This window comes from Cyrtonyx montezumae, unplaced genomic scaffold (assembly GCF_038088225.1).
Source record: "Cyrtonyx montezumae isolate F1298 unplaced genomic scaffold, pur_monq_1.0 scaffold_19, whole genome shotgun sequence".
Classification (NCBI taxonomy): Eukaryota; Metazoa; Chordata; class Aves; order Galliformes; family Odontophoridae; genus Cyrtonyx; species Cyrtonyx montezumae.
Genome location: NW_027071925.1, coordinates 6515778 through 6542517, shown reverse-complemented (window position 1 = coordinate 6542517; position 26740 = coordinate 6515778). Strand labels below are relative to the sequence as shown.

The window sequence follows — 26740 nt, the reverse complement described above, 5'->3', positions numbered from 1 at the left end:
CCTCCGTGCCCGCTCGGTCTCCGCGCTCTCCTCCCAGCCCGTCGCCATTTCTGGAGCAGGTTTTTTTTATTTATTAGCGCTGCTATTTCGCACTCCCTCTGCACCGCGGCCCGAGCCTGGAGCTGCTCCCCCCCCCATCCCGCAGCGTCCCCCCCCCGGCTCCGTGCTATTTATTCCCCCCTTCCCGCAGTCGGTCCGATGGCTCCGGCCGGGCTGCCCGGCTCGGGATGCCCCGCTGCGCTCAGGTACGGCCGCCGTTCCCCATTGCTCCTTCTTCCCTCCCCCCCCCCAAATTTTTATACATTTCGGGAGCTGTCCGGCTGCCCCACTCTCGGATCCCACGCAAACTGTTGCAAAGCCCCATCTTTCCCCCCTCCCCCCTCCCCCCCCCCCCCCCGCACACCCCCCAGGTTCGGGGTTGCCCCTAAACGGAGCGAGCCCGACGGGGGCTGCTGAGGGGGGGGGGGGGGGGGTCCGCGATGGGAATCGTCTGCGAGGTGGGGAGGGCTCCCTGAGCCCTCGAGGGGGAGCGGATCGGTGGGGATGGGGATGGGGTGCGGTGCCCCCGGCCCCGCTGATGTGCGGGGGAGCTGAGCGGAGCGCCGCGCTCGGGTCGGGGCTGCGGGGAGAGCCGCGCTGCCCTCCTTCCCTTCCCTTCCCTTCCTTCCCTGCCCTTCCCTTTCTCTTTCCTTTTTTTTTTTTTTTCGTGAATGCGAAGAGTTGAAAAGCCTGTTTACTTTTTGCCTTTGATGTCGGGAGGATCTGGTTTTGATTAGATCAATACTCCTTTTTTCTCTTCCCCCCCCCCCGCCCCCCACCCCTCCCACCCCTCCCACCAACCCCCCTCCTCCCCCTTTTTTTTTTTTTTCCCTTTTTTTTTTTTTCTCCCCCCCCTTTCCCAGAGAGGAGCCTCCCAGGATCCCCCGCTGACTCGAGCGAGCGGCACGCAGCTCCCGGAGCCTCCCGCAGCCCCGCTCCGGAGCCATGAGCAGCGCCGTGCTCCTCGCCCACCTCCCGGACCCCGGCAGCAGCTTCAGGGAGGACGCGCCCCGACCCCCGGTACCGGGGGAGGAGGGAGAGGCACCGCCATGCCCGCAGCCCCCCAGCTCCTTTCTCGCCAAAAGCCAAAGCTTCAAGGCCATGCCGGTGCCCGCTGCCCCGCGGAGGAATGAGAACGGGCTGGGGGAGCCGGAGGGCAGCGCGTCCCCCGATTCCCCGCTGGCCCGCTGGACCAAATCCCTGCACTCGTTGTTGGGAGATCAAGATGGTGCCTATCTCTTTCGACCTTCTTGGAAAGGGAAAAATGCGTGGATACCTTAGACTTCTGGTTTGCCTGCAACGGCTTCAGGCAGATGGACCTTAAGGATACCAAAACTTCAAGAGTAGCCAAAGCTATCTACAAAAGGTACATTGAGAACAACAGCATCGTCTCCAAGCAGCTCAAGCCTGCTACCAAGACCTACATAAGGGATAGCATCAAGAAGCAGCAGATAGATTCCATCATGTTTGATCAGGCACAGACTGAGATCCAGACTGTGATGGAGGAAAATGCGTACCAGATGTTTTTAACTTCTGATATATACCTCGAATACGTACGGAGCGGAGGAGAGAACCCTGCTTACATGAGCAGCAACGGGCTGGGGAGCTTAAAAGTTGTCTGTGGCTATCTGCCGACCTTGAACGAAGAGGAGGAATGGAGCTGCGCCGACTTCAAAAGCAAAGTGCTGCCTTCGGTGGTTGGGCTGTCCAGCAAAACGCTGAGGGTTACAGCGAGCGTCAGAGCCACCGAGACGCTGGAGAACGGCTACAGGTAGGGGCAGCCCGGACCGGGGCTCTGCCGGGACCCCGGGGCTGTGCGTGGGGGGGGGATGGATTTGGGAGCGTTGGCTGGTTGTTTTTGTGCTCCCTCTGCAGTGGGATAACAAGAGGCTGTGCTCCTCGGTTCTTATAGATCAAAAACTTCATAGCAACTATGTCCTCCGGACACGCGTTAATTATTGGTTCGACTTTCAAACCTATTAAGCGCGGCAGTGGAGAGGATCACAGAGGTGCATGAATAATGTAACCCGCCAGCTGCCCGGCTTCCCCGTCAGCCAGGGCTGAGCTCTGCTGGTGATGTGGAAGCGATTGTGCGCTCACGGGGCGGGAAACGCGCGCGCATCGTTGCATCCAACTGTGCAACTCGCGGGAAAGCTTTTTGTTCTGGCTCTTGGTGCCATACGGAGCCTCTCTCGTTGCGTCGCGGTTGGCGTCGTGTCAGAGCCCTTTGGGATGGCTTTGGGCCAGCGTGTACGGAGGGATACTTAAAACGGAGTAGTTAAGGTCATAGGGGGCAGCCCAGGTGTAGGGGAATAGAGCGCCTGGGTGCTGCCCTGCCCGGTGCTCCGGTCTGTGGCTGATGGCACTGGAGGGGACGTGGCCTGTGCTGGGGGTGGCAGAGCCCTTGGTAAGGGGCACTCTGCCACCGACCCCTCTGGTGTGTTGGTGATGATGAGGAGAGAGACAGCCCTCTGCGAGCAAAGGGGGATGGGAAGGAGGCTCTGATGAGCGAATGATGAGTTGTATAATCCCTGAAAATGTATTCTTTCCTCTCCCCACCCTTGCCATAAGTGTGGCTTGTTGAATCAGGGTTGAGAGGAGAGGGCTCTGCTGGCAGATGTGCGCTCCTGTCTGCGGGACGGGGAGTTTGGGTTTAGCTCTGGTAAGTGCCTGACATCTCGGTGAGGGGAATTTGGAGTGCGTGTGTCTGTGATTCACGGACATCAAAGGGAGCGGCAGCTCAGCGGGGAGGGAGCGCTCCTCCTGCCCAGTGCAAAGCTGCACGCCGTGGGGCTGAGCCCCCTGCCCGCCGTGGGCGACGAGCTTGGGTTCGGTATCTGTGCCCCTGCTGGAGGCGGAGGAGAGGTGATGGCCATCAGAGCGGTGCAGGATGGTGGGGACGCGTCTCATCCCGCTGTGGTTCTGCTGGGAGGCTGCTTGGGGTGGAAGCTGTGGTTGGCAGCTGTGGTGTGCTGGACTTGGGGTTTGGAGCTCCTCATCTCGTGCCTCAGTGTTGCTGTGTGAGCATCTGCTGTTCTCTGGAGCCTGCTGTGACCTGCTGCCCTCCGCTTGCTTTCCAGGAGAGGATGTTGGGTGCTTTCATCTTTCAGGCTTTGTTGGTGTTTGGGGTTGGGGGGGCTTGGTGTGGTGTCCCACCAGAGCTGCAGGCCCTGCTGAAGCCCACATGCTCCAGGTCTGTGTGAGCTCTCATGCAGCTGTGGCTGCTTCCCTGATTAGCTCTGTGAGCTTTTTTTTTCCTTCTTTTTGTTGGTCCTGGGATGAATGCAGGTTGCTCCTCGTGTATCAGAGTTGCCTTCCTAGGACATTAGGTGGTGTGCTGTGCTTTGATCACCTCCTGTTGAATTTCCAGGAGTTTTTGCTCTCCATGGGGCCAAGAGATCTCATTGCAGATGGATGGAGGTCAAGCTGGGATGCTTCTCTGTCCCTCCCTGAGCTCCAGAGCCACTTGTGTGTGTGTGTTTTGGGAGCATGTAGATGGGTTATCTCTCATCACTCAGCATTTAGGAAGGCGCTCAGGATTGGAGCTGAAGCTCCTGCAAAGTCTTTCCTGGTGAGTGGCCAAACCACACCTCCCTCCTCATACGTGCAATGGAATCAAAGAATTCCTGCTCTCGATGCAGCGTGCTATGGTTTGGAAGCACTCTTCAGGCTCTTCCCACTTGCTCCAGTGGGGCTGAGTGCACCCAATCCAGGATTTGGGGCCGGGAGACACCTGGAAATGGCAAGGCACGGGGTCACAGCCGTGACACGCTGCAGGGAGCATGTCACTGGGCAGGAGGGTTATCTCTGTGAAGCCCTCCTTCAGGAAACACATTCAGCACAGCCCCCTGCCCCTTACCCACAGACACACCGTGTTGCCGTGTGGTTGACACCGCAGAGCGTGCTGACCTGGCCCCACCATCCAGGAATCCCAGCGATGATTTATACGCCCTTCTGGGTGTATCGCACACGGCTCCGTGCGTGCTGCTCTCCTCTCCTGCCATGGCAGTGCCACTGCTGTGGTGGTGGGAGCAGGGTGGGCTCATCTGCCTCCCATTATCCCCACGCCCATCGGCGCTGGCTCTGAGGCTTCCTGCCCTTTGAAGGCTGCGCCGGTGGGGCTGCTGTGTGCGAAGTTATTGGAACGGAGTTTGGCTTCAATTATCAAAGTAAATGATGCCATTGTAAAGCTATGCTCGGAGCGCTGTTCTACAATTAGAGCATGGAAGCCGTGATTAACGTAGTTTTCTTAAAATATGCTTTTTTTTTAACCCTTCTCCCTCCCCCCCCCATTTTTCTTTTTGCCTTGAAACTTGTGAGCGCCCTATGATGTTTGTCCCAAGAAAGTACTTAATGAGGCTCAGTTCTGCCTCAGAATGCTCCTGGTGGGTTTCTTTCTGCATACATCTGAGGTTTGAAGTGCTGGAGTGCTCTTATTTGAAGAAGCAGAGCTTGGCAATAAAAAACACACACTTGAAATGGCCCTTTCATAGTAGGGGATGCAACCAAGAGCCCCTGGAATCATAATGGCTCTGAGCTCTGATAGACCTGTGACCTAATGTGGCACAGGGAGAGCTGCACACAGTGTGTCACTACATCCGGATAAGAATAGCCTGAGATACATCAGATGCTGTCCTCGAAGCTCCAGAGCAACTGCTGCCTGACAGCTGCAGTGCTGCACGTGGAGCTGGGGGTGCAGCAGAGCCCACCACTCGTGGCAGTTGTGGCCCCCGCAGGCAGTGGGATAGGTGAATTTCAGGGGCTTTTTGTCAGTGAGGTTTTGGTAGGGGAAACAGTGCTGCAGGCCAACGCTGATGGGGAAGAGGAGTGAGTTCTGGCCACTTTCTCTAATTATATATTTCCAAACACTGTTTGGACACACCTCCTCTCCCTGCGCTGTGTTCATACGCAGCCGCTGCCTCCACCCCCAGCGCAGCTTCTCCTGCAGTGTGTTGGGAGAGCATGGGAACGTGGCCCTCCTGGAGCAGCTGGGGAGGGGCTGCTCTCAGACCCCAGTGTATCCCATTCCAGACTCCCTGAGGAGCATCCCAATCCAGGATCCTGGAGCATCCCGCTCTGCTGAGCCCTGTGGTCCTGGTGTGTGCTCTCAAGACATGCAGTGGTTTCAAATCCAAGTTAGGAAAGAGCTGTGTCCCTTGCACAATCCCCTGGAAGCCCACCAAGGACCCACGCAGTGTCACAGGGACTTCACATCCCTCTGAATCACAGCAGAAGGCTGCATGCGTTTAGAGAGCTCTTCTGTAGTAGTAGTGGGATAACTGAGCTTTCACCCACATGTGGAATTAATTTATCTTTGAAGATTTAACTTCTTTCCTGTGGCATTCCTCACTATCTCATTTTTTTGCAGCTATATGTTTTTTAACATCTTGATCTCCCCATCAGCAGTGCCTTGGCCTCCCCTGGAAAGGAATGCAGCCCTGGCTGGGCTGAGTACCTGCAGCAGCCCCAGCCCCACACCTCATACCAGAGAGGCCCAGCTTCTCCCCCTCTTTTTTTTCTTTTCCTTCTTTTTTTTCTTTTTCCTTTTTTTCCTTTTAACTTTTTATTCACCTTGTTTTTTTTCTTCCCAGGCACTGTAAAAGTCCCCGTTTCCCCACGCTGCAAGGGAGGGGTGCACTGCAGTGGGGCAGCTGCTGCCCCCTATTAGGGCCGCTCTGTTGCATCCCCCCCGCTCCCCTCCAGCCCTGCCGTGGGGGTGGGGAGCTTGAAAGCCCATTAAAAAACCTGCCGAGCCTGCTGGCACATTCCTTAGGCCCCCAAGTCCTGGATAAGTGGCCCTAATTATTAAAATCAGCAGTCCTTATCAGATGACAAGGCCCTTTGCTTTGATATACAAACGCAGAAGCTTAACAACCCCATCTTCCCTCTCAGGGGAACAAAATGTGCACCTTAACATGCAGCTTTAAAACCTCCCTGCATAATCCCCTTATCGCCTGCCAAGATACGGGGATTGATCCCGGCTCAGTTGTAGGTTCCCTGCACGGTGACCCCTTCGTGGCTCCTGGCACTGCTCACGGGTGGGTTATGGTGCTGGGCTCAGCCATCCCAGCCTGGCTCTGGGATTGCCTCTCCAGGTGAAGCTGTTCCCTTCCAGGTGCCACCTTGCAGCTGCTCCTGCCCCTATGCCTTCCTCCCACCTCACCCAGCCCTAGGTACGAGAAATCCCAAGCAGTTCAGCGAGGAGGTTCACCCTAAAAATGGCCCTCTGTGGTGTGGGGAAGATGGCATTTCTCTTTGGGAGGCCTGGGACAGCAGCTTGCAGCTGTGATGCACAGGGGTCCTGCTTAGCAGCTCCTGGCAGTTCTCTCGTTTCAGATACACAGATACCATAACTTCTCCCTGAGGGGCTGTGTCTCCCATCTTCGGGGGAGGTTTAAGCATTTGTGAGCTGGTCCTCAGCAGGACTCGCTATGCACTTCTCAATCCAGTGCTTTGCTGGTGGCATTGCTCCTGCCGGCCTCAGCAGTGCAGCACCAGGCTCTTAGGACCAAAGTTTTAAAGGTATCAGAACCCCCTGGGGGCACCTCCTGGGGTTTTCTGAGCTGTGTGTCCAGTGCCAATAGCCATGTCTTTTAACTCTGGGCTGTGGGTGCTTTTAGGCAGCGTGTCCTGCTCGTGGCCTCGCTGCTGGGCAGGGAGCTGGTGTGAGCACAACGTGGCTGGTGCTTCTCCAGGGGAGTACTGGGTTCCCACATGGAGAGTGCTACCGTTAAGCTCACGTGCTGTCCTCCAGCCCAAACCTGGCTGCTAACTGGCTTCCTGTTTGCTCGTTTCTAGGTCCTTCAAGAGGAATGATCCCATTAACCCCTACCACGTGAGTTCTGGCTATGTCTTTGCCCCAGCAACCAGCGCAAACGATAGTGAAATATCCAGTGATGCCCTGACGGATGACTCCATGTCAATGACAGACAGCAGCGTGTAAGTACCCCATGCTGGCCGGGTCCTTTTAGGGTGTGCCATCTCCAGATGGGCAGTACTGATGCACTGCAGGTGGTTGTGGGCCCAGCCAAACCCAGAGGAGTGAGCAGCCAGGCCTGGTGGCTGTTCTTTATGCTGTTGCTGTAGGTATCGGATGGAAGGAGGTGATGAACCCCTCTGTTGGCACTTTGCAGCTGAGCAAACGTGGTTTTCCCTATGCTAATAGTACTGCCTGACTAACCCAAGGAGCAATCTCCCTGTGCCTTTTGTCTTAAGGCCAGGTTTCCTTAACTAGTTATCAGTCATCAAAGAGGAGGAGATTACTTCCTGTAGGAAGCACTTTCTGTAATTAAGGTTCATCGCTAATGTCAGAACGTACGTTAATAGGGCCAGTGACCTGAAGGGGCAAATAGCTGCTCAGCTGGTGTGGCTGGGGCAGCCTTCAAAGAGCCTTTTGAATGGAGCTGCCTGGATCAGGTCTGAGTATGTTAGGAGCCCAGGGAGGAGATGGTTTTGTGGCAGGATCTGTTTCTTTCCTCCTCACCACTGCGCAGTGCGCAGAGTTTGAGTGTTCTTCCACAGTTTCCCTTCCCCAGCAGAAGAGAAATGGTACTTTGGGGGTAGGGGATTGAGTTGGACTCGTAGTGCTCTTAAGAACCACTTTCTTCAACTGAATGGAAGGCAGATGTTTCCCTTTGTGCTCCGTGATCTTCACTTAAGTACCAGTGCTCCAGAAGCACAGCCTGTCAGATAACAGTGCTGTGTTCCAGGTCTGCATCCCGGGACTGAACCTTCCCCTGCGCCTATCGGATGTGGCAGTGACTCCTGTGTGCTCCTCAGGGAGATTTGCATGCTGTTCTCATTTTAGCCAGCAGTGCAGCATGATGATGCACAATGGAAAACAGGATTTACCAAAAATCCTTGATGCATAAACAAAAGCTTTTTTTTTTTAAAGTTTGTTGCTTTTTTTTTTTAATGCACAAGTGTGTTTTGAACTGATATTATGGAAAAAAATAGTTTGTTGTCCCACCAGATTCCCTTATTGAACAATATTGGCATTAAATAAAAGAGCTGAATCATAGGGTGACTTCTTTATTTCTTCTTACTGGCTCTGGTTGTATGTGATCATGTGTCAACAGAGCATTCATTGGGTTAGTCATTTCTGGACCAGTGTAGGGTCACTTGGGATTCACAGGGCTAGGATTATACCCTCTCTTCACAGCAATGCCAATTGTAGGCCTTATACAGATGAGAGCACTGAGTGAGAAATAAAGTGCATGGTGGATGAAAGGCTTAACTGAATCGCTTTCAGCCCATTGTTAGTCCAGGGGAGCTTAGCGGGGATAAGAGGGTAGCAGCCCGCTTTGAAATTTCCTTGAACAAGTGAATAGGAGCTCCCCATAAAGCAGCGCATGAAAGGAGCCTGCCTGTTTTTTCCTGCCATAACAATGGCCCGTGCAGGCTGTGAGAGTTTGGGGAAGCTTGGCTGATTAAACTGCCCGCAGCTCCAGGTTGGGGGGCGGCTGGGGGCAGGACGTGGGGCTCAGTGTGCACGTCCCACTGAGCTGCTCCAGCCAGGGACGGCCACGCCGCCGTGCTGGAGGTGGGAGAGGTGAGCTGGCACTCGGAGAGGGACAGCTGAAGCGAAGGGTGATGTACGAGACCCTTTAGGGAGAGTTGGCCACTGCTGGGATGGCAGGAGGAGCGTGGGGGTGAGCCCGTCCCACACCTGGCCCCGGCAGAGCCCCGCGGTGCAGAGCTGTGCTGGGAGCTGTGCTGCTCCTCGGCGGGGGCCCTGGTTTTGTTCTGTGTCGTCAGCGTGAATGCAGATGAGTTCTTTTCGGCTCATGTTGGTATCAGGCGAAGAGGAAAGACTCGTTCTGGAAAAGTCTGTCAGACGTTGCAGCAGAAGTCAGGTTTTACAGAATAAATCTCAACCTGAACTGCGCCGGACTGGGGAACGTCTCCCAGCAGCACACAGGAGGGAGGCCTTGCTGTTGTGTGCTGGGTGTCAGGGATCAGCCCGTGTGTGTGTGTTTTGTAATGGCCACAAAGCATCATGCAAATTTCTATTTCCATTTCTTGATTGGTGGGGGGGGGGAGAGGAAAGGGGATTTTTTTTTTATTTGCTTATATCTTATTTATGGATTTACTTTGGACACAGGGGAATGCTGCTGAGCAAACTTCAAATATTACCTTATCTTACAAACCAGGCTTTTGATGTTGGCAAGATCAGAGGCTTGTTTCAGAGCCGTTGCCAAATGAAGATGGGAGTGAATGCATATGCGCATGAGTCTGATATTTCAAAGCAGCAGTAAAACTACATTCAGGTTAGGTCAGGCACATCTGAGTCAAAAGGCTAAGATAATTGGCTCAGCTTAAATGGCAGCTGACTGAGTGGAAGACTTCAAACTAGTGTTTCCCCCAGAAACAGATTGGCCTAGGCCCAGCCTGGTTAGCTGAGATGTTTGTAATTAAACTCTACTATTTAGTGCCTAAACCCTGCAGCTCTTCAGCCCACAGCTTTTAGTGGCCAAGAGAATGAGTGCAGAAGTTTGCTGCTGGGGTGTGGGGAGAGGTTGCACTGAGGGGAGCACTTACTCGCTCGGGTTAACCCTAAGCCTGTGCTCTGTGCAGAAACCTCTGGCCAAGCACAGTGTTTTCATTTTAAAGGCTCTTTCTCCTCATCATGGTTGGGGTCTCTTTCAGCCGTCAGGGTTTTGTACCCCACAGTATGTCCTGCTGTACTGAGCCTGGCTCCAGCTCCATCCATCTGTCCCTGCTGCAGGGGGTGACCATGCTTTGTTCAGCTCTTCCTCCCTTCTCTCCCACCATTGTCCATTCTCCCCCAGTCACACTGGCTATAAAAGTGCCCCTCATTCTCCAGGCTGGCTTTCCTGAGTTGCACTGCTGCCTTCTCATCACAGTGAAGTAGCTTTTTTCTTTTTCTTTAATTCTGCACTTCATTACAAGTTGTAAAACTCTCCCGATGAGGCAGGGCTGTAGAAGCAGGGAGCAGGAGGGTTGATCTGGGCTCTGCAACCAAAGGGGGTTCAGGTGAAAGAGTGTCTTTCGTAGCGACCTGAACAAGGGCAGATCTTAAGAGAGAAGCCATGCTCCTGAGTCAGCTTCAGCAGAACATTGCTTTTCCTCTTCCTTTTCAAGTCAGTTTGCCTGGCTTGGCTGCGAGGACAGCATAAGTCTCTTGCTCCTGTTGCTTTTCCCAGCGCATCCCGTTGGGCAGAGATGGTCCTGCAGCATGGGGATGCCCTACAGGGACAGCTGGTGGTTGCAGCGATAGGCTGGGGAGACAGCATGTCTCTTGCAGGCTGGAGCCAGGTGGGAGCTCCCCACATCTCCTGATCGTGTCCTTGGGTGCCCTCCTGCTCTTCCCCATGTGCCCTCTTGGACTGCTGCTGGTAGAGGACCCCTCCTCTTCCATTGACTGTTAACAGGATTTGGCCTTTACATATGGATGCATGGCTTGTGTGCACGCTGGCATTCTTCTGTTCCATTTGTTACTCCGTAAATTGAAGCTCTTCCCTTAGAGACCCTTATCTCAGTAAGCTGCAGTGAGCAGATGTCTCTCTGAAGGTGCAGGTGGTTCGGCCTTTGCTTGAGATTTGCTCTCCCAGTCCTTCCCCAAGCCTCATGCAGGTACTTCAGGTGTCCTTCAGGAGCAGGGACACTCGAGGGCCTCCAGTGGTGGCCATGGCTCACTGCTTCCCCACAAAGCAGCCCTGTGTTGTGCACTGGGGACAGTGAGCACCTGTATGTCATCACATCCATGGGCTGCATCTGGAAGAGGTTGACAGTCACCTTGAGGCATTAGGGACTGTTACAGTCCCAGCACGCTCTCTGTCATTATCAATATTTTTCCAAGTTTATGGGGATGAAATTGCTCTGCTCTATCACTGTGGGTTTTGCAGCTTGGTTTTGCTCATTAGAACTGTCACTTCTTATTAACAGTGACTGAAAGTATGGCTCTGCTCTTCCCAGAGGCCTGAAGCAGTATGCTTCTAACTGCAAGCAGGAGGTGATGTGGGTGACACTGTGCCACCTTAGCTTTCTTGGAGCTATTTTTTCTGCTTGGGAGATGAGCAAGGTGTGGGGGCAGAGGGATGGAAAGGGACCGGACCAGAGATCAGAGTTTCTCAGCAAGTCTGAGAGAAGGGGTGGAATCAGTCCTGAATGGGCTTCCAGGCATGCTCTTCCAGTTGGCCCCATTCTCTATGGAAGGTCCTTTTATCCCAACTGAGGTATTTTTTTTTGCGTGGCCGGGTGAGAACACCCCACGTAGTCTTGAGCTGGCCATTCAGGGTGCTGTTGTCACCAGGTCTCTTCTCTTGGCTTCCTGGCAAGGGGCTGGCGTGGCCAACAGGAGCAGCATCATGCCTGAAGGGGGAGGCTCACACTTGCTGGCCCCTCACAGTACCCACCCTCAGGGCAGGAGAGTCATGTCAGAGCTCAAATAGGGCCCTAGGGGTGGGGAGCAGCCTTTTGGTGGCCATCTGTCATCACCTTCTTCCTCGCTGACTCCCATAAGTGGCAACGTAACCTAGGGTATTTCAGAGCTGGAAGAAAGTTGTGATCTCAGAGAGCTTAAATTGGTGGCGAAAAGTGCAATGAAGCCAAAGGGCAAAAGCAGAAAGCTGTCAGTGGAAGGGCCTCTCTGTAAGGTGTCCCAGTAGTAAAGGTAATGGGATCTTTTGGGTGTCTTTTCACATGGAGTTGCCTTCAGCTTGCGTTTTGGCCTTTGCTTAATGACTGCCTGTCCATGTGGATGGTGATGGGCCCCTCCCAAGCCGCCAGATGTCGGAGGCTTATCCTGGCTCCAGGTGACATTCAGAGCACTCAGGATGTCTGAGAACGTGGGCCTGCAGCATGCCAGGGTTATTTTGGAGGTGGTGTAGAACTGGTTTGGTTAGGGCATGGAGTGGCTGTGTGGAGCCGTGGCTGATCTGAGCCTACCTCTGGATGGTGAGCCGTAACTGACAGTGACCTCTTTTCCATGTGCAGAGATGGGATCCCCCCGTACAGAATTGGGAGCAAGAAGCAGCTCCAGAGGGAAATGCATCGCAGCGTTAAGGCCAACGGTCAAGTTTCTCTACCTCATTTTCCGGTAAGTTCAGGTGTGAGCTGCAGGGTCTGGGTTGGGGTCAGGACACCTGAGGGGATGGAGTGGGGGAGGAGAAGCAATTCCATCCTTACACAGTGCCTGAGCTTTCCCAAACAGATGCTGCTGGGTGCCAAGTGGGAGCCACGTGCTCTGAGCATCCTTGCAGAAACCCATATAGTCATGTCTGGTCCTTCCTTGAAAGCCAAGTGCTAATTAGGGCTCATTGATGATCCTAGATATGGCATCCTGGTTTAATTCAAGCAGGGATGCTCGGGTTAGGTCCAGCAGAGCCTTCCTTGGCTGCAGGTGCAGCAGCCAGGCACCGCCTTGGCACCTCTGTGCCTCACAGAGCAGCTTCGCCTCATGCACGTTATTACCCTCAGCCTTCAAAGCCCAGCCATTGTAAGCTGGCAGAAAGCAGGCTCTCTCAAAAGAGAAACATTAGCAGCAAATACGTGTCTTGAGAACTTTTGCTGCTTTACTTTGAGGGGATCCAGTTTGTGGAGTAGCCTTGCTCTCAGAAATTAACTCGCTACTTGCTAATTCTGTTGACTTGCAGGCTCCTGATTCCTGCAACGAATAAACTGTTTACACAGACAAGTATAAACTCATCTTGTCTTGAGATTAATATGCTAAAATTCCTCTTTCTGCTGTCTTAAGCAGCAAGAAATCATAGATGATGTTACTGGTGGAGGGGGGGCTGGTTTATGTGGTTTTTCTTTTTGGTATTTTTTTTTCCCTTCCTCCATAAAGAAAGTTCTATAGCCTGAGCTTGTAAATTAGATTATTTTGTCCCAGGGCGTGCAAATCGACTTTCTCTGTAAGGCAGTGCTTTGATCAGGGACTGAATAGAGCCAGCTTGTGTAAGAGTGACAATTTCCAGCAGAGTGGCCTTTTTCTACCCTCACATCATTTCTGGAGCTAAGTGGTTGCCGGAGAGAGGCCCCACCTCATCTGGTGGTTGGGATGTGAAAGAGTTGGCAGTTCAGCTTTCTGCTTTCAGAAAAAAAAAAGGGGGGGGGAAGAGTGAGAGTGAGAGTGAAAGTGGGGGTGAGAGGGAGTGGAGTGGGGTTGCATGGGGGTGGCATGAAGGAGGGCAGAGTCAGGTGGGTGATTTGTCTCTGCCTTTTTTTTTCTTCACCCTTCACCCCCCCATCCCCGTTTGTCTGCCATGTTTGCTTCTTTTGGCAGAAATTCTCGTTTTGCCTTTTTATATTCTGCACTTGATTTGGAGATGTTCCCTTTTTCCCTTGATAGATCTGCTTGAGGCAGCCAAGCTCAGCAGTGTAGCACCGCTAGCCTGCAGCAGCTTTCTTCATTTTCTGTACAAAGAGATGGAGAGGGGGGGGAAGAGATCTAGGACACTGTTGAGACAACACTACCTCAAAGGTGCCCAGTGTGTAGCCAGGAAATAAATTACCAGCACTTCTCTGATCTGCAACCGTTTGACTTTTTTTTTTTTTTCTTTCCCTTTTTCTCCCCCATCTTATTTTTTTTAATTTCCAACTCCTTTCTGTTTATACTCACTTTATTCCTTGAGTTAAAGTCTCTCTCCCTCCCACCTCAGAGGTTTTTTTTTTCTTTCTTTCTTTCTTTTTTTTTTTTTTTTTCTTTTTTGATGTTTGACAACAGTCTTTGAAGATTTTCTACTTCAGAGTAGCTACTGATGGGCTGGTTGTACTACAGAGAGAACAAGCGGGGTTCCTCAGAGTGCGACCAACTGCTCCTGCCGAAGGCAAACGCTGGTGGGGAGGATGTCACTCCATGAGGCCACAGCACTAGCTCATAAAAATCCAGAGCAGACCATGCCTAGTTGCGGTCGTCTTTTCATCCAAACATGGAGACACAACAAGCGTAGCGGGGCCGGCGATGCCGCTCCGGCTAAGTGCCCTGCACTGCCTGCTAAACATGCCTTGTGCCTTCTGTCCCTGCTCCTTGTAGAGGACACACCGCCTTCCCAAGGAGATGACCCCGGTGGAGCCGGCTGCCTTTGCTGCGGAGCTCATTTCCCGGCTGGAGAAGCTGAAGCAGGAGCAAGAAACCATGGACAGTCTGGAGGAGAGGCTGCAGCAAATCAAGGAGGTAGGAGGATTAGCCCTGCCGGGGCTGGGCAGAGCTTGCTGCGTGCTGCTGGGCTGGGGGGGGGGGCACAGGGGCTGCATGCTGCCCATGCTGAGGGCTAAGGGTACAGGGAGGATCGTGGCTCCTGTGCTGGGTGAGCCGTGGGAGGCACACCCTCACCTACTTCCCCGTTTATTTCTTACCCACGTTTTCCTTCCAGGATGAGGAGAAGGAAAGCTCGGAGCTCCTCACCAGCCTGCAGAGCGGGCGGGAGATGGTGAACCCCCAGCACCCGCAGCACCCACTCTCACTCCTGCCATCTGGCAGCTACGAGGAAGACCCCCAGGCCATCCTGGATGAGCACCTCTCCCGCGTGCTGAAGACCCCCGGCTGCCAGTCGCCCGGCATGGGCCGGCACAGCCCCCGCGCCCGCTCCCCTGACCACCTGCTGGGTGGGAAGCTGCAGCCCAGCACTGCCTCACCAGCCGCCTGCACCCTCCTGGGTAAGGGATTTATCACCAAGCAGACCACCAAGCACGTCCACCACCACTACATCCACCATCACGCCGTGCCCAAGACGAAGGAGCAGATCGAGGCGGAAGCAGCGCAGCGGGTGCAGTGCTGCTGCCCGGCAGGCAGCGACTACTACTGCTTCTCCAAATGCAAGGGCCACCCGAAAGGCGCTGACCCCCCTCTCCCTCCACTGGAGCCCTTTGGGTAAGCTGCGAGCCTTTCCCCATCGCACCCACCCGAACCCACCAGCTCGCTGCGATGGGGCCGTGTGAGGCTGGGTGGTGGGGCTAACGGTGGGCTCTGTCCCCTTGTCGCCATCAGCAGGACAGGCACGCTGAGCAAGAGGCCAGGCCGAGGAGTGGAGAGCATCGCCCTGCTGCCCGGGGACGGGGGGCTGCCCGGCCCCAGCGGGGTGCAGCTCCCTGGCGGGGAGGCGGACCGGGCACAGAACGTCTGGCAGTGGATGCTGGAGAGCGAGAGACAAAATAAGCACAAGCCCCATAGGTAAATACGCAGCTGTCTACAGCAGTATCGCTCCCGGTAAATATTTATATATTACATGGGCTGTCTATTTTTACAATCGCTAAAAACAAATGAGACTCTTTGGTCCTCGGGTTTAATATAAAAGCTGTTCCGCAGAACCAGAAAAACCACAAAAATGTCATGTTTTTGGCAATAAACCTCCTTTCATGTTGTGACAGACTTTTGAGAAGGGAGCGAGCAGAATAGGAGCTGCTATTAAAGTCATATTTTCCAGCTTTTCTAACCCGACTTCCTCCCCTCCCCAAGCACACAAAGCACAAAGAAGGCCTACAGCTCCGACTTCGCCAAGGGGGCCCCCAGCGAGCGCCCCGGCCGCCACCACCCCTGGGGGCCCGGTAGCCACCCGCGTGGGGCACAGCCTGCCCACCCCTTCATCCAGGACCCCGCCATGCCCCCGCTTACCCCACCCAACACCCTCGCCCAGTTGGAGGAAGCGTGTCGCCGGCTCGCCGAAGTCTCCAAGCCCCAGAAGCAACGGTAAGGGCAGTGGGGGGGATGGGGTGGTCCGTCTGGGCTCGGTGCTGGGATGTGCTGCGTGGGTCTGGTTGCTGGGTGTTGGGTGTTCTTCTTCACCGAGGGCTAGCAGGGATGCAGCAGGCATGGGTGGCATCTTGCTCCCCTTTGTAGGTAGAGGTCCAGGTCAGGAACAGGGGTTGGTCCGTAGGGCTGCATGACAGCACAGCTTGGCCAAGCCCCAGGGATGAGCCTCCTTATTCCAACCCCACCCTACGCCAGCACAAATAGTTCGAATCGTACACTATTATTTCCACTCTTTTGATGGCTGTAGTTTGCCCATTTTTCCTCTGGGATGGACTCCAGGTACATACCAAGTGGAGAACTGGGCTGGTTATCACTCATTTGGGTATGGAACCATCATTAGCCCAGAGCATTTTTAATTCTTCCTTTGATTGTTTACAACGTGTGCAGGTTGATGCAAAGAGTAACTTAACAATCCACATGAGATTTCAGTTAGGAAGGTGGGATTTGAACAATTTAGGAAAAAATTTATTCTCTTTTCCTTCTCCCATGTGTTCCTGTTCAACTTCAGATGCTCAACCTCAAATCAGCAGAGGGATCGAAACCACTCCGCTGCTGTACAGGGGGGAAACACCCCTTTTTGCAATGCAAGTCTAACGACAGAAGAGTGAGTATTGCATGCATGTAAGAGGATTGGGAAATGTGCATGTATAGGAATAATTATATTTTCATTAGGTGGATTGTGCTTTGAAAAAACAGGAAATTTTTATATCTGAGGTTCACTCTTTCAAACATTCTTCTCGAGGAAAGAACAAAACATTTTCAAATCTTGTCTCTGGCTCTTTTTAACTTGCATTCCTGTAAAGTGGACAAAGATTGGATTAGTCTAATTACAGGATGGTTCTTTTAACAAGAAATCTGCTACAGAGAGGTCTAAAATGGCCTAAATAATTAAAGTTTTCTTTCTTACCCTCTTCATCTTAAGCAATGAGTAATGTTTGAAGTCCAGACTGAGCCACCTGACTAGAGCCTTTCATTTTTAATTGGTTGACCTTAAGTCCACCAGCTGTCTTTGCTAGCAGCTTTTTTTCTGAAGCCACTCTACAAAGACTTAGAACAAATTAGGGAGACTAAATTACTGTGGACTAACACTTTGTGACCTTTTGACATGCCAAGTGTACGTTGCCTCAGAAGCAGTTGTAGATTTAGCTGCATGGCATTCACCAGAGCATTGCCATTTTGCTGTGCAATGTTGTTTTAATTATTCCTTAAGAAGTGTTCCTTATTTCAAATGACAAGATCCAGTTGATTTTATCCTTGCTGCCCCTGGGTGAAAATAAGCTCACCTGTGCTCCTCAGGTGCCTGGGCTGGCTGGGATTCAGCTCTGTTAGCTGCAGGTAGCACTGTGCCCTAGGAGGAAGCATGTCAGATGCTTTGTATGAAGGCAGATCGATTTTTTTAATACAATTCAGATATGTACAGTGCTCTGCTCTGGGAAGTAGGGTGAGCCCTGTGCACGCTCATCTGGCCATCAGCCCTGCTGCCTGATGTTCCAGCAAGTTCCTCCCCTCCATCCCTCCCATCTTCCACCCACCAAATGGGGCTGAGCCTCCACGGCCCAGATGCACCCCGAGGCTGGGTGCTTTGTGATGCTGATATTTCCACCATCAAAGCGACCTGGAGCTGCTGTCAGAGCCCAGCATCCCACAGGGCTAAGTGCTGTGCAAACGCAGCATGACAAATTCACCTCGAGTGCAGAAGTATCTGACTTTCAGGTCACACCTGCTGTATTTCTGACCTGTGTGGGCTGAGTGTGGACTGAAACTGCTTCTTCTCAGATGGAAAAATAAGAGTTTTTGCCTGTTGTGTTTTGTTTTTGTTTCACAGTCACAAAGAGCCAAAGAAACTCCCGGTTGTTCACACCTCTCAGTCCAGTGAATTGGTTGTCACCTATTTTTTTTGCGGAGAAGAAATTCCCTACAGGAGGATGTTAAAGGCCCAGAGCCTGACACTTGGGCACTTTAAAGAACAGCTGAGCAAAAAGGGAAATTACAGGTAAGAATTTTTGCCATTTGTTTGTTGTTCTGTGCACTGAAATAAATGAGACAAAAAGATCAGCAGATATTTTTGCAGATCTACCCACAGTAGACACACTTACATCACCTTTCGGAGCCTGTTGCTCTTCTGTTCCCAATCTCTTCCCACTCAAACCAAGGGCAGTGTGGGGATAAAGCAGTGGGCACAGTGCCACCTCTGCCCCACCAGCTCCTGGCAGTTGTTTGAACAGTGCTGTCTGAAATCTGATAGGTGCAAGGCTGGGATGCTGCATAGGAGTGGGCATGTAGCTGAGGTGTAGGCCAGTTTGCTTCAGCTCTTCAAAAGCCTTTTCTCTTTGTTAGGGGGGAAAAAAGAAAAACTGCCTTGTAGGGAAAAATCCACCAGTGATACTGGGTTCCTTCTCAAACACCAGCAAACCCAGTGTGTCTGGTTGCCAGGGCCCAGTTTAGCCAGTTTGCTGCTTCCTCACTCTTCCTGTTCCCATGGCCATGTCTTTGTTGGCTGCTTTTGCTGTACTCTCCCAGTGGATTCGGGTGCGAGTGGGATCATCTGTCTGCCACTTCTCCTTCAGGCTGAGCAGGGGGGAAAGGTCCAGCTTGAAGGATTGCATTTGCACTGAATTTGGCACTTCTTCAAAGAGCCAGGCAGCCTGCCCTGTAACTGGCAGCCTCCCATTTAACTTCCAAATGGTCATTTTGTTTTGTTAAGAGGACTTTCCAGCTGGTGCACCATGGCTGGCTTGTCTCTAGCATTGGAAATTCCACCTATGAGGATCAGAACTCACCCCAGGGAGCTCTCGGGCTGAGGGATGCTGAGCCAGGGTCTGTCTCTGGATGCTGCCCAGTGGGGCTGGGGCTGAAATACTGCCAGTCCTGCCCAGAAACCATCTTTGCAGCCCGCCCAGCTGCCATCAGATGGCAGCAACCTGCAAGTACACCCAACCTGGATACCCTCCAGGAGAGCTTCTGGTGTTACTTTCAACCTTGTGCCATTTTTCTGCTCTGCAAGCTGAAAAGGGCCTCTGCTGGCCCACCATGCACTTTCTCACACTGCAAACACAGGTGCAGCCCTACAGTGCAGTTGCAGCCCGTTTTCCTGAGCCTCACTGTGATTTGCTGCTGTTCTTCCCCCCTCATAAAAAAAAAAAAAAAGAAATTTATTTATTTATTTATTTATTTTTAAATATTTGCTTTCTGTGGCAATTTTTATGTGATGACTGAGTGCTAGAGTAGGATACTGGAACCTCTGTGGCCTGAAAGCCCCTCCAGGTGCAATTATTTGTGCCTTGTCAGTCTGTAATTACTTTAGAAAATGTTTTTAAGTGACTGACAAGGATGAAACAATGTTTTGCTTAGATCTCACCCCTTTACACCTGGGTAAAGACAATACTTAAATTTATAAAAGGAACTTGGGTACGTGCCCAGTATTTTATCTTGCACAGACACAAGGTGAAACTAATTACACAAATGTGTGTACCTCCAGGGAATCATTTTGATCTAAGCTTTGACTTTTGGCTGGACTTTGAGTGAAACTGCGGGTGACCTTCAGGGAAGAGGGCTGCAGTGCCCGGAGTGGCGTGTGTGTTACGGGAGGCACTAACTAGGCCGCTTTGGTCACATCTGGCATTGATTTCTTTTTAAGGCACATTTAATAAGCATGTCTTTGAAGCCTTTGCCTTTCATTTAATGCACAAAGACATGCATAAATGTTCGACTCTCCAAATTCTTTATTGATTGAATCAGTTTGTGAGGCGGGTACCTCGGGCCCTGCTCCTCCCTGCGCTGAGGCCTGTGCACGCCAGGCCGTGGGGCAGCCCTGCAGTGCTCACTGCTTTGCCCCTCCAGTCCCCAAAAATGAAGGAATTAAGCAGCGATTGAACGCTGATGGCGTTAACAGAAAACAAACATCCACACACACACAAAAACTGGGTGGTGTCGGGTAATCTTAACGTGGCAGAGGTTCAAAACAGAGCAGTAACGCCAGGCCTGCTCGGCTCTATTGGTACCAGATGTCCAAAAAGAAGGGAAAAAAAAAATAAAAGCAAAGCAAAGCTTGCCACATAAAATATGTTTCAATGGAAAGCCTATTTCTGAGCAAATAAGGGCCGAGCGCCTTGTTTGAAGATGGTGTGGGGGAGGATTTTGCTTTGCCTCCTCTTCCCCCCCCCCCTTTTTTTCTGTGAAATAAGGTTGTAATTATGTAAAAGGTCACAGTGTGTTTTCTCCAATAAAAATGTTGTAAACACAGCCAGCATTTGGGCTCGGGGAGGAAGTTATTGGGATGAGCGGCTGTTATCTGCGGAGGGGCAGGGAAGGGGAAAGGGAAGAGAAAGTTCTTTGTAATTCATTCAGACTTTGGCTGTTTTGGGTTTTGTTTCAAGCCCGCCGGCCTGGGGAATTGTGGCCTTGACCTGCAGCCTTAACGGGGTGGGAGCTGTGCCATGGCCGCCAGCGACTGCAGCCTGCGAGGAGCTCGCATCAGATGTTTTCCTTGCTGAACCATTAAAGACACAACATGTGTCAGTTTGGCTTGGAATGACTTCACTAACGTAAACCCGAAACGTACCTTGACTAAATGGAGCTGCTTCAGGCTCTCGAAGCAAGAAGTCAGCCTGTAGCCCCCCTACCAAAACCGTTTTAACGTATCCTAAAAATAGACAGGTTTGAAAGCCATCTCTGCTGGTGATTTTTAGAAACAATGCGACCATCACTATTTTACAGCCAAATTCTGAGAGCACGCCTTGGTTCTTCCATTTCTTTTAAAGGGAGCCTTGAGTTCATCTTTTTTGCAAAGCCCTTCTTCCACCCAGCGAACGTCCGCCAGCCCCAGCTGGCTGCAGGCTAAGAGGGAGGGGCTTTTTCTTTTTTTCCTGATCCTTCTGATGGAGGATTTTCCATTTCTGGGGATGAGATGCTGAAGCCCTTTTCCAGGGAGCAGGCATGGCCAAGGAGGTGCACGGCAGCAGACGGACAGGCTCCCTAAATGCTACCCCTCTGAATGGAAGCCCTTCATTTCTGCATATGCAATTAAGCAGCCTTAGAAGGAAGAAAGCTAGAAACAGGATAAAAGGAACCTTTAATCAAGAAGCTGAACGGTCTAATTCAGGATAATAGAGGGGTCCTTACTGTTTAACACAGGAGGGGTGGGGGTTACTTTTTGTCTCTGGGAGCACTGGCTTCGTGATCTAACGACCCGGAGCAAAAGAGAAGGAATGCAGGACACTGCTACTTGACCTTCCAGTGTCACATCTTGCAAGCTAGACTGGGGCTTGCTCTTTGCATGTGACTGCTATGAAGTGTCAGAAAGCAAATACAGTAGTTTCAGTCATTTAAAATGGAGATGGAAATTAAGTGTTTTGTTGCTTCTAATGGGAAGCTCACAGTTTTGCTGTAGAAGTACCACAGAGTTTCAGCTTCTGCTTTGCAGGAAGCTGGGAAGGCTTTCCTTTAATCCATCTGTATGCCTAAAAAGCCTCTCCTTTTAATAACAGTTGCTAATTTTAATGTTGGGCCTCGGCTTTGAAACAAGAAAACACATGAAAGAAAGAAGGTGGGGAGAGAGGGGAACCTTAAGAACCCTTTGCTTTGAAATTGTATTTATTTATTCCTTTAAATAAGGTATTCGAGCAGAAATCACCGCGCTTTCTAATTTTCTTTGCTGCTGAGGATATCCCCTGCCAACGCGTGTCGGTTGCACTCACAGTGCTGCGGAAGCTGCTGTCTCTGCTCCTTCTGCCCCATCACTGTCCCATTGCCATCCCCTCTGCACAGCCCTCTGAAGCCGGAGGTGCTTTCATACGGAACCAGCCCCAAGCTTTTCCTGGCCACGCTGGGACCTGGAGGAGTGTCCTAGGAGGAAGAGATTGGAAATGTTGTGGTTTAAAGAACTGCCAAAGCATCCTTTCCTGTACCTTTTGATTTTTAACTGTGTTTTAATTCTCCTCACCACAGATACTACTTCAAAAAAGCCAGCGACGAGTTTGACTGCGGTGCGGTGTTTGAAGAGATCTGGGAAGACGAAACAATTCTGCCCATGTACGAAGGAAGGATTCTTGGGAAAGTAGAAAGGATCGATTGATGGCATCTGTGTTTCTTGAGAAAATTTAAGCTAGGAAAAAAAAAAAAAGTCTTTGGACACACAACAGTAGTGATGACAAGGAAAAAAAAATGCTCTGAAGGAAAGTTTTGAACCAATGAAGAAAAAAGTGAAGTCTATGAAGGCTTTGCTGAATTAGCCTTAGAGGAAAAAAAAAATGGCATTTATTATTCATGAGTTGGGTACTGAGATGATAAAAACCCTGAACTATTTATTAAAAACATGACCACTGTTGGCTATTGGAGATGCAGACCGTGTTTGAGAGACTTCCATACATAATATATGATTTCCCGGGGATCTGAAATCTATGGACTAAGAGAAACTATGTATAGCTTACCTTAACAGTAATCCTTATTGATATTTATTGAACAGTCTGTTTTCCCTTAAGTCCAGTTTTTGGATATGCTGCTTTAACAATGGAGAAGAGAGGGGCTGGGAAGTGGCGTGATGGGAGGAAGGAGGATTTTATTTTTTTATACTGGTCCCACTATCTGAAGTGGGGAAGTGTGGCCAGGAGCGTATTCATGACTTTTTTTTTTAATTATTATTATTATTATTTTTATTTTTTATTTTTACTTTTTGAAGGGGGAGGAGGGAAGGAGCGACGTCGTGCCCAGTATTTCTCCGAGTGAAGAGAAAACTTTTCTAAAGTAATAACAGTAATAAAACCCGACATTTGAAATACTGTCCTGCCACTCACCTGCAGACCAGTGCATTTTAACATATGCTGCTCTAATTTGAAACAAAGGTCTTAAGCGTTCAGTCCGTTAGCTGCCACATAACAGCAGCACCACCAACCTGCCACTTCGTCCATGGATTTCTGGGGTGTGAGGTTTTTGCTTTGCTGCTGTCAGGGTTGAGGGTGCAGCATGGCGTTCAGTGCCTGCGTGGGTCGAGGAGAGCTGGAGAAAACCCGAGAGCAGGAGGGCTGTATAGGAGCCATCCAGTTCCCCTTGTCCTACAGAGCACACCAAAAGGGCACAGCAAAAAGAAAAACAGGTTAAAAGCCCACTTGTATTCCACATAGCTCGTTGTTTAGCCATTCTATTTCAGTGTTAGCACAACTTGCTGATATTTGAAGGACACGGATCTACCATAGGGTGTATTTGCAGACAGTTGTGGAGCGTGTGTTTGTACCTCGGGGGGGTTGGGTGGTTTTTTTTTCCTCCTTTCCCTCCCAGTGACCATTGGAGCCAACGGGAGGTGTCAGCAGAGCTCCCTGCAGCACTTTGCAGAGCGGCCCTTTCCCGAGACCTTGCATTTCTACAGTTGGGTTTTGTGTTGATTAAGTTAATCTGTGCATTCTGTTTGCCATTGCTACTTTATGTAAGTCTGTATATATTGTAGAAAATGTATGGTGAAGATATTAATACACTATCTCTAGTGTTTTTTGAATTTAATCAGTACAGTACCTGTGCCTGCATGGTGTTACTAGGCCATGCGTCGCCCTATATTCAGGGTTCAAGCTTTCCCTTGTTTGTTTAAGGGGTTTATGTATAAATATATTTTATGCCTTTTATTACAAGTCCTGTACTCATGACTTTTGCCATGGCATTTTGTTCTACTTATACTGTAAATTATGCATTATAAAGAGTTTCATTTAAAAAAAAAATACTTGGTACAATAATTATTGTAATTAAGAGATGTAGCCTTTATTAAAATTTTATATTTTTCAAATTAATATTGTCTGCCTTTTTCTTTTCCCCCCCTCCAACCTCTGACATCTGAGAAGGTTCCTTCTCACACTGCAGTAGCTGGAAACTACCTGAGCTCAACCTTGCCTGCTGTCCCTGCCCTGCCTGGTCAGGAGCTCTTGCTGCTGGGATCTCAAAGCATTAGTTCAGGTAGGGAAGGCAAAAATTAAATGACATACAGCTCACCCAGGTAACTGAGACACAAATTCAACCCGGCTGGTGGGGGAGAAAGGGCTGACAGAGGATGAGGACTTGGGTCGCAGAAGCCAGGTGTGGTTTCCTGAAGCATGGAGGTGATGGATGGTGTAGCATTGTGCCCACGTGCAACTGCACTGGGACTGCTCCTGGCTGCCAGCTTGTCTCCCTCGATCACCCACATCACCTGTCCACTACTCCTGGCTCCTCTGGCCCAGCCTGACAGGTTGGACATTGGGAAAATCTCTGAAAAAGACGTTGGACACCAGCACAGCTTCCCAGGGAGTGGGGGAGTCCTCATCCTGGAGGCGTTCCTGAACTGTAGGGATGTGGCACTGAGGGACGTGGGCAGTGGGCACGGTGGGGGTGGGATGAGGTTGGACTTGGGAACCTTGGAGGTCTTTTCCAACCTGAATGATTCTGTGATTCCAAGCTGTGGGCACCAGAGCTGGCACTGCTGCTAGCTGTGCACCCGTCCCCTCACTGGTCCTCATGGTACAAAACCTATTTTATAGATGAATGACCTTAATTTGTTGCTGAGGGAAGCTGCCCATACCAGGGCAGGATTTGTCTCCCAGCTGTTGCCCAGACCTTCCCCATCTCCAGCAAGTAACCCTGGGAAAGCAATTGTGGAAAGGCTTTTAGTCTGTCATGTTGCTAACCAAAGCCAGCCTCTTTTCTTTTGCTAGACCAATGGCACCGACTACTTTTTCTCTTTTTTTTTTTCTTTCTCCTCCACCCTGTTTTTACTGTGAGGTTTTAAATTATCTGGGTTATTTTGTGTGTATGAGAAGACTTCATTTAAAACATCAGTAAAACTTCTATCAAAGGGCTCCACTTCACACCGAGTACACAGAGCCCGGGACTGAATCCCACAGCTGAAGGGAGCTGCAGGCAGTTTTACACATTTAAATGGACGGTGCCTTGTTTTAAAAACCATCTGAAGTTCATGGGGATCATCTTAATTGATAAGCTGGACATAACGGATGGGTGTAGGGAGACTTCAGCTACATAAGGGAAGAAAGATTTTTTTCTCTCTCTCTCTCTTTTTTTAGTCTACCATCAAAGGTGGGGAACTTAGCACTACATCGTAGTATTATTTTTCTTCTGCTATTAAAATGAATCACACTGTGCCTAATTCTTCTTGGGAAGATGAATGTGTTTGAGGCAGCTTGAAGCCATTCAGTGCCTCACAAGCCTTTGCATCTTTCTATCAATGTTCCGAAATACTCACCTCTGTTTTTTTGGATGTCTGTAGAAACAAAATATAAAATGGCTTCAAATACATGGCAGGCTGTTTAGCGGAGATGAAAGGGTATTTGAATAGTCTTTTAAAAATGAATGAAAAGTGAACACTCTCTTCTGTTTCAATTATAAGTGGGACATGGAGATCGTTAGATGCAACCTTAAAATGTGACACTCGGAAAATGTTCCGCTACCTTCAGCGCTTCAGAAACGTTTTGTTTCTCAGCCTGTCGTGGGATGAGGCCCCTGATCCAGGATCGTCTTGTCGGCGTTGCGCTGCGAAGGCAGCGTGGGAAAGTTGTGCTGCTACAACTCTAGAAGTGTAACTCGGATGGCTTCAGTGGCACAAAGATGTGCGTGTCTGAGAGAACACAGCCTCCCTGGCTGCAGGAGCAAGCACGCTGCTCTCGCTCGACCCCAGCTGCAGCACTGGGGAGCAGCCATAGGGATGTGGTGGGCAGCAGTAATGGGGAAGGAGCGGGGTCCCTCTGCCAGGCCAGCACTGCTCGCACCCAATGATCTGCCAGAGGGGCCACGAGGTCCCCAGCCCAACACCAGAGATAGCACCCCAAGCACATCAGTCCTCTCCGTAGCTTGCAGTGCTTTCCTGTACGCTGGTTGCTCAGACAGCAAAGAGAAGACCCCAAAACAATGACAAAATCCCCCCTCCCTCCCTTCATGGACATAAACTAGACCACAGATTGGAGCGCAGCCAGCATCGAGGAGGAAGGATGCCTCGCACTGCAAAAGCCCCTTGCAAACTGACTCCTGCTCCTCCCAGGTGCCCCGGTCCAGCATATCAGCAGTGCCACTTCCTTCCTCCTTCACCTTGCATTAACCTCCTGTCCCTTCATCCAACCACTCTGCCCCAGGAGCAACCTCAGATTAATTAAAAAGGGAAAAAACGTGAGGAGCGCTCGGTCTTTAAATGAGATTCCAACCCTACTGCTTCCAGTCTCTCTATTAATCGCAGAGCCCAGAAATCACCCAGATCGGTTCTGGTTCTGGATAGCAAAAGCAGCCCTGGTTGAGGTCCTTTCAATCTTCCCAGCAACGTCCCCAACTCCCGTCCCAGCCCTGTGCACAGCCCGGATTCTTCCCTTGGTTCATTACTGCACCACCGATCACAAAGAAGAGTCCAAAGCTGAATTTTTCTAACACTTTAACTACGGCGTGCCATATGTCTTAGGCTCTCTTTTAAATTAAATGAATGTTGTGATGCGTTTAATCTTCAGGGAACGCTGAACCCACGCAGTGAGAGAAGAGGTTAATTCTGGACCTCAGATCGAGGTGGTAGCACAAGTCCAGGCAACTTCAGCTGACCTCCCTGGGCAGTGCCCTCCGTCTCTTTCAAGAGAGGATCTATTTTTAGGGAAGAAAGCCCCTTAAGCCTTGTCTCCCTTAATTCGGTGCTTCCTTCTGGAAGACTTGCCAGGTAGGTATTTTATATTTAAAATAAAAATAGAAAAAGAAAACAGAAAGACCCTCTGGGAATTCTGGCTTTCAACACTTGTCTCGGGCCCTGCAGGAGTCTGGAACATCTCAGAACCCCACAGCTCACCCTGCTTTGAAGCCACCTCCTCAGCATCCCTGATGCGTGGCACCCGTACCCCATCTCCAGTGCTTCCTTGTCCCCCCAGGAGCATGGAGCCTGGGTGCTGCCTCCGCGGGGTCTCAGCCTTTGTTCTCACCTTCTCCTGTGACAGCTCAAAGAGAGCTCTCATTTCCCCCACCACCCCCACCCCCCCTGAGATACTGCAC

At 51.0% G+C, this 26740-nt stretch overlaps 1 protein-coding gene across 1 annotated transcript; it reads left to right on the top strand.

Moving 5' to 3' along the window:
• Positions 1-916: 916 nt before the first annotated feature.
• AXIN2 (axin 2) lies at positions 917-22821 on the top strand. Its single transcript, XM_065735411.1, is given in 11 exon segments — positions 917-1279; positions 1282-1810; positions 6838-6978; positions 11998-12100; positions 14039-14179; positions 14379-14875; positions 14996-15175; positions 15461-15691; positions 16263-16358; positions 17580-17747; positions 21701-22821. Coding segments are annotated over 11 exon segments (2508 nt in total). The 5' UTR covers positions 917-984; the 3' UTR covers positions 21828-22821.
• Positions 22822-26740: the final 3919 nt, after the last annotated feature.